Source organism: Paramormyrops kingsleyae, chromosome 9, assembly GCF_048594095.1.
Source record: "Paramormyrops kingsleyae isolate MSU_618 chromosome 9, PKINGS_0.4, whole genome shotgun sequence".
NCBI classification, from domain to species: Eukaryota; Metazoa; Chordata; class Actinopteri; order Osteoglossiformes; family Mormyridae; genus Paramormyrops; species Paramormyrops kingsleyae.
The window spans coordinates 33,571,680-33,587,434 of NC_132805.1; the positions used below are offsets into that span (position 1 = coordinate 33,571,680).

The 15,755-nt window shown below is 51.3% G+C and overlaps 1 protein-coding gene across 5 annotated transcripts; it reads right to left on the reverse strand.

The window, feature by feature from the left end:
- Positions 1-473: 473 nt before the first annotated feature.
- Positions 474-15,018, reverse strand: nsmce2 (NSE2 (MMS21) homolog, SMC5-SMC6 complex SUMO ligase). 5 transcript variants are annotated; one of them, XM_023814737.2, is made up of 7 exons: positions 14,913-15,018; positions 13,894-14,035; positions 13,504-13,610; positions 12,566-12,719; positions 3,249-3,343; positions 3,025-3,131; positions 474-668 (listed from the first exon to the last, which is right to left on the reverse strand). In XM_023814737.2, exons 2-7 carry the CDS (start codon positions 14,006-14,008, stop codon positions 563-565), a joined length of 684 nt encoding a protein of 227 aa, XP_023670505.1. In that variant the 5' UTR covers positions 14,009-14,035; positions 14,913-15,018; the 3' UTR covers positions 474-562. The 5 variants fall into 5 exon arrangements, with proteins under 5 accessions (XP_023670505.1, XP_023670535.1, XP_023670531.1 ...); XM_023814767.2 differs by having other exon boundaries at positions 474-840; XM_023814763.2 differs by having other exon boundaries at positions 474-845.
- Positions 15,019-15,755: the final 737 nt, after the last annotated feature.

Genomic DNA, 15,755 nt, shown 5'->3' on the forward strand with positions numbered 1-15,755 from the left:
GTCTATTTTGCCGTGCCGTGAATCTGTCCTCATCAGGAACCTTCTAAACGTGGCGATCCAGCACTGAGCTCCCCCCCCCCCCCACCCCACAATGTTCCTGAAGGGATTTGTTGTGAATGAGTCAGTTACTGAGAAACAGTAAACAGAATAGATAGACCGCCTCTTTAACATGAACCGTTCGATCGGTTTTGGCAGCGCACCAAAATAAGGGGTGATTATTCTTTGCTTATTACATTCTGTCCTCCTCTCAGTCAACCAGAAGCTCACTTTGCGTCCTGCAATTGATCCACTACAGGGTCCCTGTAATTTCAGTCTGCTTTAACAGAGGCATGAGTTCTCAGGTAGAGAGTGAAAAAGGGGAAGTTAAGAGTAGCGATACACATTTACTGATATTCACTTTGGATCCTCCATGGGGAGGCAAACAGGGAAGGAAGCTGAACAGGATTGCGAATAAAACACAGTTTATAAGCAACTTCAGAGCTGAGTTCCATTTTTATTATAAAAAAGATTACAATTCATACAAAAAAGTCACCACTGTACAGCGGGACACCTCAAAGGCATTTTATGTCCTTGCACCTTGCTTCTTCTGGATCATTCTCCTCAGGGTGGCATCTGGCACCAGGTCCGACTGCTTCATGTCTGTGTTGTCACAGCCAACATAGGGGCAGCTGCCAGGGGGGGGGCAGAGGCCAAAGGTCACTAGCAGCCCGCACTCCACACTGAAACCCTTCACGCCACGACAGATGCCACTTCACCCTTGAGGTGGAACGGTGTATATCCATCTCAGAGAAATTGGTCTCTTACAGGTGGCCTGGAAATGCGTGGCATTCACCTCTGAAGCTGATCTTGATCAACGTAACAAACAACAAAAAACGCAAAAAAAACAGGTCGATTATGAGCCTTGGTTATCTGCCATTTCGCAACAGCAACAATGGAAAAGACAGACATCCGACACCCACCGAGTAAACAATGAGTGCATGTTTGTGGCTTTTCACTTCCGGGTCTTTTCGTTAATTTCACTTGTAGCCGCCTGCTTTTCTTCCCCGTCGGCACGTAAACAAGGTCAGGTATTTTGGATACACAGAGGCTATCTGTCAACACTGTCGCTTAAGTGGAAAGAGGAAGCCGGCACGGTTCAATTGCTACATGCATGACGCTACACATCTCCAGAGGGATTCGATAATACTGTATGTAATCAGGGACAACCCGCTGCATGCGCAATTTGCGCGTTTCTCATTTATATACATGGTTTTCCCAGGTATTCCGGCTCTTCCCACAAGCACGCAGTATTTTCTGGTATCTGGCTGTGTGACCCTACACCGCATGAGCAGCTTCAGGACACATTTCCAGTTAGCTAGTCTGCTGTAGGCACACGCACACACACACACACACGCTCTGCTTTCCCATCAACACCATGTCATGTGAGCCCAGGCGCCAGCCCTCGATTGGCCGGTCCTCACCAGGTACACCGACTCCGGTCTCGGGTGAAACGCAGGTCGGCTGAACCTGGTGGCGACATTCAAGCAACCCGTGAAAAGGATGTGGGTCAAACACAGTGCTCCCCGTGGCAACAGCACCCAGTCAGTGGCAGCAACGCCGACAGGCAGGGCGGACGGAATGACAGAGACGGGCACTCTATTCATAGTCATTCCCCGCGTAGGCAGATGCAAACAAGCCACACTCCCACACGACGGCCTACTCTGGCTTTCTCCAACCTCACTTTCTCCCTTGGAGGTCAACCAACATCGCTCTCGCTCCATAAAGGCGGAGAACATCCCAAAACCACCGCGACGGCTTCCCCCACGCCCAAACACCTTCCCCCCCCGCCCAAACACCTTCCCCCCCGCCCAAACACCTTCCCTGATGACGATCAGGAGCGCTTCTCCTCCAGAGATTAAACACAAAGCTTCAAACCTGCTGTGGTTACCACAAGGGCTCTCCCCCCCCCCCGCTTTCCTTTTTGTGAGACAGAACAGCGACCAGGATCTTTAAAGGGCCACATGTTTGCCTGAGGATGCCCGCTTCCAGGCAGCACATTTCACAGGAACCAGCCAAATGAAGCACTCAGAATAACGGTAGGATGGCGGCTCGCTTCATACCTCCCCCACGGTGGACGCTGACGTCAAAAACCCGGAACAAGTTCTTAAAAAAAAAAAAAAAGTTTGTTTTTTACAGAAGCCATTTTTTTAAAATCCAGTCTCAAAGTACAGAAGGTTCAATGACCTCTGTGGCAGATTGTTCATGGCGGGTTGGGTTGAAATTACCGCACTTGAGTTAAATACACCTGTAATCCTGTGTGCAATTGTGTTGGGCATTAAGAGTGAGCAATTTACGTGGCCTTATAGGGGATTATGCATCAATGAAGTAAATTTTCATAAACGAGGGGGACACAGCTAATATACGGAGGCAGGAAACGGAAAAAAAGACCTGAAGACCTGAAGATCAATACACTGAATGGCCAGTAGTGTTTCTGATAAGAGAATCGTAGTTGTAAGTGCAGTTGTAGTTGTAATTGTAATTGTAATTGTAATTGTACTTCCTGAGCTGTGTTGCGTGGGAGGCCGCGATTAATAACGAGAAGCACGAACGGCGTGAGGGGGCCGGCGTTCGCGTGCGACGTGTCCCGCTGGGTCCATGCTCGCGCCTTGCCGGCACACCGGGTGGTCACATTGGCACCTGAGGGGGGGGGGGCGCAGAGAGAGCCGGGCGCGTCGTGACGCCGACGAGCCTCCAGGGGGCGCGGCCGAGGTGAAATATAGGATTCCCAGTTTATTAATAACTGCTGAGCGAAGGAGGTGCAGCTGAGCGAAGGAGGTGCAGCTGAGCCTCGCCTGTGGAGTGAGGTGGACGCGGAAGGAGCTGCTGTGTGCGTTATGGGGCAGGCTGCGAGGTAGCGGCTTATCTCCCAGCCGCGTTAATCCGCTTAATTGCCCCTCCATAAAATGAAATGATCCAGCTCCGTGCCCCAGGACATCAGGAGAGCGGCGGAGGCGCTTTGGTCCTGCCAGGGACCGGGCCACTTACCGGAACTTCTTCTTCTGCTTCTCCCTGCGCTGGATGGCAGCCACCGCCGCCTCCTGCTCATAGTGGTGGTGGCATTTGATGTTCTTCACTGGATTGACCATTTCCAGCTGTGTTGGATTCGGGAGGGGGGGCGGGGGGAACGATCGATTAAAATTGCACGGGTGCGGTGGTGTGCCACACAGGGCCCCCGCACCTGCACGCTGGGTGGGGGGGGGGCGGCTTACCTGGGTGATGGGACAGGAGAAGTTAATCTGGCTCTGCATGACCGCGATGTCATCATCCAGATCTCCCTCCGTGCTCTGGCTGGCTGAGGGATTGGCTGCAACACAGGGAAGGGGAGGGAGCATCAGAGCTCTGGAAATCGGGGGGGGGGGGGGGCACCACCTTGGAAAGGGCAACCTGTCGTATTATCCGTCTGCTTGTATATCACTTAGGACATGATGATCCTCGAGGAAAGCGGACTAGAACTGTAACAGACACAGACTGTTCTTGGGACCTCAGTGACTCATTATAGTCGGATATACAAAAAAAATAAATAATTAAATAAAGTCATAAGCTGCAGAAGCACGATTCGTCTGCATTGTTCCCACCTCACATACGAGCTGTAATGCAAACCAGATGCCTGCTGTTTTTTTTTTTTTTTTTTACAGTGCAGAGTCGTAAAAGGCAAACGATCCCCTTCTGTGTTCAGGAGCTGTGCTGTCGAGAAGGGGGGGGGGGGGGCGGCAAAATGGATTCGGTGACCGGAGCGTGTCCGGGTCAGGGGTGCGATCTAGAGACTGCGTCTAAGAGAAAGACCACCGACAGACCGGATGCGGTCGGATCTGCAGTGACTCAAGGCTACCCCACCCCCCGCGATGTGAGCATATAATAGAATCCTTTTGCCATGAGAGCGAAGGATCCCGTGCTTCTTAGGGAGAACGGCAGGAGTCGGTGCGGTTCACCAGCAGGACAGAAAGTGCACTGTCCGTGGGCGGAGAATCGGGGGTCTTTGCGGCATGAGAGATCTGCTGTTTGCTGGGTCCAGCCCCCACCTGATGCCTCTAGTGATCCCCATGACACAGCCCCCGCCTGATGCCTCTAGTGATCCCCATGACACAGCCCCCACAGGGCTCACGACACGTCCCTCTCTGGCCGGCTTTTCCGTCCCGAGCTCAGCACAGACGCCTTATCTGCTCTTCTGGAACACTCCTTTTTTTCCACATGGTGCTGATAACCTGTACGCCCCTTGTCCCCCCCCCCGGATGCAGGATTTTTTCCCCCCCGCGTGTCGAGGCAGGAAAACCCGGCCGTTAAAGATGCTGGGAGTTTCCCCCTATTATATTTTCAATTTTCCCAAAATGAATAGGCGGCTTCGCGGGTTAGGATCAAACGTAGCGCCGGCACACAATCCAGGCCTTTCTGCATCACACGGCGAGCCTGGATGAAACCAGAGAATTCGCTGTGCGACGCTTTTTCGGAATTCCTCGTATCACATGAAACCTCGTATGAATCTCAGCAGGACAGTGAGGGGGAAAAATTCCATTATCCACCTCATACCGCAGGACAGGTATCGGAAATACCAGGTACATCAAGTGCGCTCAGCAGACACGTAACAGCTATTTACATTTTTACTTACTGAGCCGACAACTTTATCCAAAATGATGCACATTTCTGGAACAACAGGGTCACCCAGTCCATGGAGAAATTGGGGTTAAGGGCCTTGCTCAAGGGCCCAATGATGAAAACACACTACCAACCCTGGGACTCGAACCAGCGACCTTCCGGTCATAGGCACCCACAACCCACCGAGTCACATATCCTCCCCATTTGCTTTCGGCGAGTGAGAGAGAGGAGCCCCAGGGGTGGCGCTTGACACCCATGCAAATGAGGGGGAACTTCTCGAACGACTCCAGAGGGAATGAAGGACCCACAGATGACCGATGTCGACGAGGCTGCCGGTCCGAGGAGGCAGGCAATGGTGCTCAGCCGAAACGGGCACCGGCTGGCGCTTTCAGGCGGGATTACTCATCGGCGATGACAAAAAAAAAAAATGCATGAATGGAGCACAGCTTGTTTCGACCTGGAAGAAAAGGAAAGTAGGCGTGTGCATGTTGACTCATCTGCTGTGTGGTCTTGCGCTTAAAAAAAAAAAATGCAAAAAAATTCTGCCACAGATTTGCAGAGTCTGAAAACAGAACATTTCATAACTGGGCCCTTTTTTTTTTTCTTTTTACATGGTGGGGGGGGGGGGGGTTGGTGGCAGTAGGGTAACAGTGTTCAGACGGACCCAGAAATGCGGCTGAACATCAAATGCACGCTTTCACCCCCCTGCATGTGAAAGCATGCATCGCAGGCGCGTGTTTGGGGGGGCTCACTGCAGCACCCCCGTCACCCCTAAGGCAGGGGGAACTGATACTATCCTGCAGGAAACTTAGAACGACCCCCCCAACCCGACAGTTTCTCCTGCAGGGGGGTCGTGGCAGCAGACGGCTGTGCAGCAAACAATCACTGCGTTGCACAAGCAAACACCATCAACCAGGCCACTCCCCTTGTTCCCCGAAAGCAACATCCTGCAGTTTCCTGTTAGCGGCCTCGCGCCGCCAATCCGTTGCTAAGCACCGCCTGACGCCGGCATGCGTGTTGCTAGGCGGCCCCACCCGCTCCACCACCTGCCGCTCGCTCTAACCTTCATGCCCGCTGATCTCCATCTCTCTACCCTGCCTGCCACCACTGGGGCATTTTATCTTTTATTAATCTGCTCTCTCTCTGTTTGTTTGGGAAGGTCAGCCTCATCTCCAAGGACCTCTGGAGATGCGAGAACCGGAGCGGGGATCTCGCTTGGGAACATCCGGCATCATGCCGCAGGTCGCCATGCATGCAGTCCCATGCAGGAAGGCGAAAGCATGCATGACGGTCAGTCGCATTTCTGGGAGGCTGATCACCGCTCCCCCACCCAACGCGTCATTCCAAAAGGCGATTATGACACTGGCTGAGAGATGCACTGTGTATATCGGGGACCAATTTCAGTATACAGTTTCTAAGTATAAAACAACCTTGTAAAGATACACCCCCATAGGTAAACAATTAAGGCATTTGTGGGGGGGGGGGGGTATGGGTGGGGCAAAGAGGAGCACAGATATCAACATGCAGGATAATAAATCAACCCCCCCAAAATTAGTCCATTCCATCAGTGAGAGTCTGGAAGGTAATTGTGGGCTTACGAGGACAAAATCACTATTACAATAAAGAGGAAACAGGAAGTAACATCAGACACATATTTCAATACTCTTTTTTTTTGTTCTTGCAGGATTACAGCATGGCTTAGCTAAAAGCACGCAGGTCTCGCTGACTGCAAAGCACGGAAAGGCAGAGCAGCGAGAGATTGTGTCAGCCTGGCGCGGCCTGGTGACCCGCTGGTGACCCGCTGGCGACCGTGTGCTTTAGCCACCGATGATGAATCTCTCGCTCCCTTTCATGTATACATGCGATAACAACAGATGACTAATGCCACAGTCAGCGCAAGGTTGAAATCATAACCAAATTCAGCGTTTTAGGGCATGGTGTGAGAGCGGCCGGTTCGACCAGGTTACCGCGGCGCCACGCACATACTCAGAAGTAGAATCGAATAAAAACACACGCGGGGGCCACTCTTACTACAAGCTGCGGCATGCGGGAGAGCGCGGTGAAACACGGCTTATGAATTTAACGAGGTGGCGTCACCCATTTTGTTTTTCAAACATCGACCTTCGGGAATGTCAAAGTCAGCGCTGATTACGCACGGATGACAAAAAGGGCGAGGCTTAGGGGACGGACTCCACCGGCGCTCTCCTCTGAGGGGGTATGGATGCCGGCCTATCGCCCGCGTCATTGCACAATCGTGTCATGTCTGTGAGTGTGGTATGGCGATGGCAGAGTGACACACGGCATGCCTCGGAGCAAGAGAACGGGGGGGGGGGGGATTCTTCCAGACTGATCAACTGGTGGAACCGCATGCTGGACTGCGGGGTCAGATACTAGGGTTTGTTTTTGAAGATTGTGCAATGATGATGTGGAGTGGGGGGGAGTCTAGAATAGCTGTGGGTAACACAGAAACAGCTAAACTACAATAACACCCGGAGGGTAGGGGGAAAAAAATAAAAAAGTACAACAAGTGGACGGGCGCTGTGCAGTGCCCCCCCCCCCCCCCCCGCCTTCGCAGAAGTCGGCTGTTTGCAGTCGGCGAGCAGGCAGGTTGCACAACTGCCACGCTGTTCAAACTGTTCGCAGTAAATATTGGGACAGAGATGCAGTGGAAAACCTGTGCGATGAGCTCAGATGGTTTTACCAATAGCCACGTCCAACCCATCCCCCCCCCCCTGCCCTTCTCAGAACATGCCCATTAATAATATCAAACACCAGACTTTCTTAGAATCTTCGATCTAGGGGCGACTTAGTCAGAGCTCAGTCAGACATGCTATCATTCTCGCGGCTAGTCGCTGTACAGGAGCAGCGAGGGTCCGCAGACGGAGCGGCCCGCAGGCAGAGAGGCCCGCAGACGGAGCAGCCCGCAGACGGAGAGGCCAGCAGACGGAGCGGCCCGCAGGCGGAGCGGCCCGCAGGTGGAGCGGCCCGCAGACAGAGCAGCATAACCAAATGCAGGAACCGCCAAACTCTTTGCCACGTCAGAATGTGGCCCTACACATACAACTTGGAGATCAGGCTCATTATTTAATGTTGTTTCGTTTTAATGCTGTCCAAAGCATCGCATCACACTTATAAATCACACTGTATGAAACCAAAGTGCATAAATCACACTATATTGAATCACATAGCATCAGATTACAAGGTTTTAATCACGCTGCACTGAATTATAGTATTTATATCAGTGTCCAATCAGCATGAAGCGAATCATGAGGTGCGACTGATGCATCTTCCTGCGGCCTCTGCTGCAGTAAAGCTGCATCTTATACCCTAACAACGGCAAACTACGGAACCGCCTGGGGGGGGGGGGGTTAAGCTGGTCTCCGCTGCGTGTAAGCGATTTCGGACCAGCTAGCAGAAACTCAAAAACTGCATGCAGCTGTTTGCTCAGGCTGACAGAGAGCAATGCACACAGGTCCAAGATACAGAGGTACTGTTCTGGGCCTGATCAGAGGTAGTATAATTCATATGGATAAATGGACGGATGGATGGATGGATGATTGGAAAGACAGACAGATCTATAGAAACATCACTGATCACCTGTACTGGATATCAGCCCTGCAGCTCTGCATTGGCAATTTCCTGCGTGGCCCGTGAGCCACATGCAGACGCAGAGACGCATTCCACAAAATCCACACCTGCCCCTCGACCTTTTCCACAGGCCGAGTCTGACATTCATAGGCAGACAAAGCCGGCATCCGGGCAGGCGGCAGGAATCTTGCGCCGATGACTCATCTGTAAACGCGAAAAAATTCAAGTGTGCGTGTGTGTTTGGTGGAGACTGACGACGCTGACAGGAGTGGAGAGGGGTCCCTGACGGAGGCAGACTCTGACTGGAGGGCCATCTTTGGACAGGTATTGTGAAACTTTAAACAGTAGCACATTTTGTTTAATGAACCAACAACAGAGGCACAGAGAGGGATTGTGCAATCAGTGCCCTCAGCTAATTATTATGAGATCAAGTAGTGGTCACCATGGAAACCGCTTCCCTGTTTTTCCAAAACAAGCTCTGGCGTGTCCTTCCTGCAGCGAGCCCTCAGCGAGGCGGCAGACATGGCGCAGCGAGTGGGGGGGGGGGGGGGGCTATCACACAGTGAGCTGCCCCCAGAGAAAATGAAACAACAGCAAAATGCTGAAGGATTACACAAGGCGTCATCTCCATTCCTGTCCATCCTGGCGAATCCTTCACCCCAAATACAGTTTGAAAGCTCAACCCCCCCCCTCCACCTCTTAGCCATCACATGCTACTCTGTAAACAGGGAAAAAAACATGGCGGAGAGGCCCCCACAGACGACTAAATCTCAGAGCATCTTCTATTGACAAACACGAGACATGCAGGAGTGCGGGAGTTCTGTCAGGCGGCCGGGCTGTTGCTGTGCTACACGGTCATCTGGCCCGGAAGGGTGCATTACGCAAAGCCCAAAACTCCAACTGCAGTGGGGACTAAAAACAATGTGGTGATACAGGGATACAGCCGGCTACCCAAAAACAAGTAAAAAAAAATAAACAAAAAGTCGGATGGCTAGTAACGAACGTCCCCTGGGTCCTAAAACCCCAGGGCTCTGAACCAGCCCTCTGTCACTTGCCCACCAGCTTAGCAGTAAGCAGGCAGCTCCCCATTCCACACCTGACCCGCGTCGATACCATCAGCATGGGGTGGGGGGGGGGGGGGGGGGGAGAACAGCCACCGAAATGTTTATTTAGACTTGCAACACCACCCGTCGAGTCACGCAAAGCGGCACTCTTCCTGATCTTCAAAGGCTTTGGTTACGAGCCTCGGTTCGCTGTTAGCCGGGCAAAGCCCCACCCAATTTATACCGTCATCTGTTAATAACAGGCAACAGACGGGGCTTCTGGGGGAGATTTACGCCATGCCGCGGTCTGGAGTTTTCTACGCAAAGTCTGCCGAACGCTAACAGAAGCCAGCCGCCCTCCGTACAGGCCACGGCCACTTCACGCAGGAGGCGCAGAGGAGCGAGGAGCAAGGAGGTGAAACAGCCGCTCCTGCTGTGTGCATGATGGGTGGGCCAAAGAGTTATTTTTATTTTGAGCCACGTGGGATTTTCCCAATTAATATCCCGTTCTCAGGGAGCCCCCTTCCCGGCCCGAATTCTCCGCTCTGCCGTAATTAGTGGGTCTTTCCAGGGCGCCTGACGTCGGCGAGCGGTTTTATGAGCCTCACGCGCAAAAAGAAGGGAGAGGGGAAAAAAAAAAAAAAACGTGTGGGGTCGGCCTGGCGGCCAACTCCCCCCACGGCGTGCCGGCGGCCCCCCTGCTCTTCACACCGCTGGACATGCGGCTGTGTCCCGTCCTCTGATTGGCAGGCCGTTTCACCCCGTTTGTGGTTCCACGAGTCTGTGGCTTTGTGGATTGAGCACACAGCCAGATTTCCCATGGGGCCGGGGGGCAGGACAGGCTGAGCACCGTATGCGGCAGCGCGGAATAACTCGTTGACGTAGAAGAAATATCTTCCTCCCATGAATATAGTGTTTTTTGTACTCTGAAAATTCATTGGCTTCTTGCCAGCCCCCCCCCCCCACAAAAAAACGAATCCCATCCAAACTGCACGTGGAATAACTGCACCTTCCAAACTTCGGTCGTGATTCTCGTGAAAACCCCTCGCACAGGTTAGGCACACGAACACACGAGTACATTTACACACGGTCACTGTCCACAGGTGCGTCCCCTGCATGCAGTGACCTGTATCCAGCTTAGGCCTGAAAGTCTAAAATAATAAAAAGCCCCCCAATTGAGAAGTAGAAGGAGCGTCGATAACTTGATTACATATTTATTGCTTACGTAACACCGCGCGGGGGGGGGGGGGGTGTCATATCATAACGTGACATGAAAACCCCCTTTCCAGTTCCTGGAACGCAACTAGTGCAGCAGCGAGGCCTGCAACAACCCCCCCCCCCCCAACCCGACCGGCTTGCACCGTTAATGACTCACCCTGTGACTCAGAGCCATCCCAGCCCGTTTTAAAGAGCTGGCAGGGAGGGAGAGAGAAAGAGAAAGCAGGGGGGGTAAGGGGGGGGGGGCAGCCGTTTCCATGGACATTCACACAAACGACCCGGAGGCCACAATAGCCACACTAACCAACACGGGGAAGTGCAACGTTATTTTGCACGGTGAAAGGCCCATATAACAATCTGTACTCCAGCGTGTCGGGGGGTGGGGGGGCATATGCTTCCCCCAGGCATTTTTGGTCTAATGCAAACCTGCACTGATCCTGTTGTATCGCCACACTATGACATCAACAACTTGTGAAAGGATATTTATGGAAAATGGACAATACAAACATCAATGCATTGCATTTTAAAAACCAAAAACCGTAACCAGTCAGCGAAAGGTCACCTGTGTTCGAATGTGCTGATTTTCAGCCAGGAGGAAATTAAAGGGCGATTTATCAGGATCAGAGAGCCATTTCACCTGAGGGCAAAGCCATCGAAATGCCTGAGTTGGGTAGTCAGGAATCAAAGAACAAAGCACAGAGGTCAAGCGCGCCGGTTCACGCCGGTCTCACGGTCGCCTGTGGAGTGGCTCGCAAACCGGAGCAGCTCGTCCGTCTCCGGCAGCCTCCTAGTGGCAAGATGGTGCATTACAACTAAAGATAAAAAGGTGCCTCGCTATGACGTAATCCCTAATCAGGTTTCATGTGACATTTTTGCTAATGCGCAAGTCACTCACCTCCTTAGCACTTCGGAACGGGAGCAATTCATGTCACATTAGGATGTGTTAAATCCTGCGGAGAGACAATATCTCTCTGAATTTCCCAAACTCCCTCCCTCAACCCCAGTCACATGGGCACCTTCATATCTTTTTGTGGGAACGTAAGGCAGCCATAAGAAAGGAGAAAATAAGACATTATTTATATGTGCATGTAATGGACAAATACATTAACAATAAATACACTGATTCAGCTCTGTGCTCTGGGAGCAGCCAGACGCTAAACTGAGTCAAAATTAAAAATAGCGGCCGACCACCGCTGCAATGGCACTAACAGGGACTCTGCGTACAGAGCAAAACGCGTGACAGACAGAAGCAGTCATCTAGGATCTCAGCTTGCCGGCCGGCAGGAGGCGGGTGAGGCCCCAGACAGCCACTGCTACGGCACAGCGGTAACACCCTTCCTGTCCAGGGGGGTCGTTCCAGATCGGACTGGTACGTAACTCTTAAACTCTGAGCTTAAAGAACAGTGTCATTGTTCCATATAAATTAACTTTATTCTATGTATTTTTGGAGATTGAGTATTTGTATGTGTTTTAGTTTGTGTTCATTTTAATTATCTCTGTGTGTCTGTATATGAAACATTTGTCTTATTTTTCCTATTTGCTGGTATTTTGGCCAGGACTTCCTGGAAGAAGAGATATTGTATCTCAATGGAACCTTCCTGGTAAAATAAAGGATAAATAAAATAACCGGTCTCAGAATTTTCAAAGGACTACCCGTGTTATTTACGGAGAAAACACAGACCCCCGTATGATGCAATAAGATGACACACACACACACACACGCAGCTTAAATGCTGTTTTTCTTTTAAATCCCTGCTTTTCAGGGCTGTCAAAGTACGAGGTTTCATAGAGGTCGCCCAATTTAACATCGCATATGCTTTTTCGCTGATCTTCACACGTCCCACAGAAGGCGCAAAGCCGATTTCTAACGCAGTGAAGGTAGGAGCTGTCTCAAGGGCAGAAGCTGGTGGTGGTGGGGGGGGGGGAGGGGGGGGCAATGTAAAAGAACCTTTGGTGTGGCACGAGAGGGACCGCATGGTTCTGAGTCAGCCAGAGCGAGGGTGCGATGCGTCATCCGAAACCCCGGGAGAGGGAGCTGGACCGCATGGGATGGCACGCGTGTGCAGCGGTGGGAGGGAGGACCTTACTCTGCGAGCTGAAGCTCCTCAGGCTCTCCCTGAAGGCCGCCACCTTGGCGTGTCTCTGGAGGTCAGCATCAGAGAGGGCGTCTGTCAGCTCGGCGAATCGCCGCTTCACTGCGTCTTTCAGGTCCCGCATCGCCTCGGGGGGCTGTCGTCGAGCCTAGGGGGGGGGGGACGGCGCTACCCTCAAAATGTGACCACAATTAAAAAACAAAAAAAAAAAAATGTATGAACTCCTACATCAGTGTCAGTATGAAACATCAGCTCCTCCCTCCCTGACCTCCTGTAACTCTGCTTAAATTAGTAATAACTCTGCTCTGTGTGAACACTGGGCGATATATTTTTAACAGGCACTCTGTAAATATGTGCCTCCGAGCCTCTGACTCAGTCGTGTTAATGTCAATCTACTTTCTTTTTTCTTCTAGCGATCAGCGTATCAGCAGTGCCTGAGTTTTAGTCAGGCTAAGAATGTGGCTCGTTCAGCATTGTCCTCAGTGCCGTTGTAAGGCCGGGGGGGGGGGTGGGGGGGAATTTCAGTCATCACACTGACACTCTGATTTTCAGAGAATTGTGGGAAATCAAACAGACAGGTAGGGCCTGCTCATGAGTCACAGAAGGAGAATCTCTCAGTAACTCAAGGGGGGAGGGGGGGCGGGCACAGAAATGTGAATGAGTCACCACGGACCAGTCAGGCCCCACACGGCATGGGAAACACGTCAAAGCCAACGTATGCAGGTGTGTGTGCGCGTTCCGCGATCCCAGTCACCCGCACAATTCTTTGTTCCGGAATTCCTCTAACTTTATGTTTCTCAATTCAAGAGTTTTTGACTTTAGTCACCAATAGAGTATGGCGTCGGTGTGTCGGCAGGGTGCAGTGGGTACGGTCACACGCCAAACGTGTTCGCCTGCCTGCCAACGCGTGCCACGCAGCGCGGTTCAGCCACCTGTGCCGTGACATGCTCCACGGCCTCGGAGAAGCGCGTGAGGTCTTCATCCAGCCGGGCACAGTCCAACAGCAGCTTCTCCAGCGCCTGGATGTCCCGCTCGCTCCCTGCAAGGCAGCGGCACAGCCGGTAAGCGCAGGCAGCACCGAGAAGCGCGCGACAGCTGCTGCTGTGAAGCGACACTTTGCGCTCCATGCAGATGCACTGCCTGCGCAGTAAGTAAACACACTCTGGAGGAGCCTGACGCACTCTCCACGCCGTACGTATGTGACATACGGCCCGCTGCACCTTCCCACAGTGCCCCACGACTACTCCGCACAGCACAGGATCCATAGGGACCTCTAATAAGATGCACGTGCGCAAAATGAAAGTGTCGCGCGGCTGCAGCACCTTCGGTTTCCGCGAGATCCATGGCGGCATCGGTCACCACATCCATCGCCGTGGCAACGTCCGTCTGACAGGACTTCAGGGAGGACAGGTTGGTGTTCACCACACTCAGTGACATGGCGCCAGGTATCTAAGGCTCACGGACCTGCTGAGAGCCACAGCGGCACATGGCAGAAATCAGCAAGCAAGCATCTGACATCATCCAGCCAGGAGCAGTTATACTCAACCAGGGAACAACATTGCAGAGGAATTAGTGGGTCCTGAGCCACTTTATTAATTAGCTGACTAAAATCTACCTGCTTGGATTGTTACCCTACAGGCCTACAAGATTACCTTGTTTTAAATAAACATCAGGTTGACAAACACATCAGCATATACTCTGACCAACCCCAGCACATGCATTTCATCCAATGCTGATAGTGTCGAGACAAATGAATTATTTCAGTCATTAATACATGTTTGAACAAACGCACACTTCAGTAAACAAAATTCATAAGCGAAATGCAACAGGATTTAATACACAGAGGCTATATTATACGGAAAATAAAATTAAATAGGTGTTAATTTGATTTCACTCAGCTAATGTACAAAGATGCATAATATATGGCGTCACATGGTATAAGATTGTCAAGCGGGCCAATTATCTTCAGATAATGTTTGTGTTAAAGAACTGCCCGGTTGGCCCTAATCCGAATAAAGGAATATGCCTACATTTCACAACATCGTCATTATATTCACAATGTCAACTGGCTGCCTAACCTGCCGAGAGTGAATTGCAACACTGGCAGCTGAATATTGCACGCAATCGCGGAGCTAATCGGCGCACCCCTGCTATCGCGCCGGGACCTGCGAGGTGTGCCCACCGGCTAGCCAACTGCAGCACGACACGCAACCGCAAACTATGACAACGGCCACATCCAGCAGCTGCCTTGATCGCGCGTTGCTAACGAGCGACGTGTAGAGTATGTATAAAGTCTTCCTGGTGTAGGCTAAGCAGTAACATAAAGCAAAACAACACCCACCCCAGGCTTGCTGGCTACTTCTGTCACTCTTCGAAATTTCCGACAAAATTCAGAAACACCCCGCGTTGACCTCGCCTTCTATTGCATTATGGGATATGGTGTTCTAAACGCATTATTGTCAATATTTCAGAGGGTCCCAAATGACTACATATCCCATATCACAGCTCGAATCACCAATCGTCTCTAGTGTGCCGAATGCCGGCATGAAAGTAGGTTAAGGAGTTCGCTCTTCTAGGTTAAACACAGATAAACACCTTTAAGCTGCCGACTCCCCACAACGACCTGGAAAAATGCGCAGACTGCGCACTTTGAGGTGCTGATGTGAAACAGAGATTACTTTGATGAAAATCGTTTTGTTAAGATGAGGAGTTTTAAGAACGCAACTTGTGACAAGTCGTTCACATGCACTGAAATATTGTTCCAAACGGACGCTGTATTTTCCAACGTAATTTTAATTTGATTATCATATCTTAATGTTAGTCTATAGTTCTGTATTGCTTGTTGTGAGCTGAACTACGAGCCCTGCTCGGTGGTAACACTTATCTCACACCTCTAGTGTGCATGTTTTGGGAGGGGATATCTTGTGCGGTCCTCTGTGTCACTGTAGGCGTGAATGTGCCCTGCGTTGAACCCATGAGACCCCGAACAACTGGAAAATGGATAGAGGTAGTGAAATAATAAACTAAACTCACGGATATTCGTTTAGAGGAATAATCCTATTTAAAACTGGTTAATGGTGGTACTATTAAACCAGAAATATAGAGGAACTTGAAATGGTGGTGGTGAAACATTTTGCAGTTAATACAGATAAATGTTTACCATGTTTCTTTACCTAAAGGCAGT

Excerpts from the sequence above, each read along its gene's own strand:
- nsmce2 (XM_023814737.2), bottom strand. The coding sequence starts at position 14,008 with ATGTCACTGAGTGTGGTGAACACCAACCTGTCCTCCCTGAAGTCCTGT. Across the intron at positions 13,611-13,893 it reads GGATCTCGCGGAAACCGAAG|GGAGCGAGCGGGACATCCAG; the intron begins GTGCTGCAGCCG and ends GCTGCCTTGCAG. Across the intron at positions 3,344-12,565 it reads GAGGAGCTTCAGCTCGCAGA|CCAATCCCTCAGCCAGCCAG; the intron begins GTAAGGTCCTCC and ends CCTGTGTTGCAG.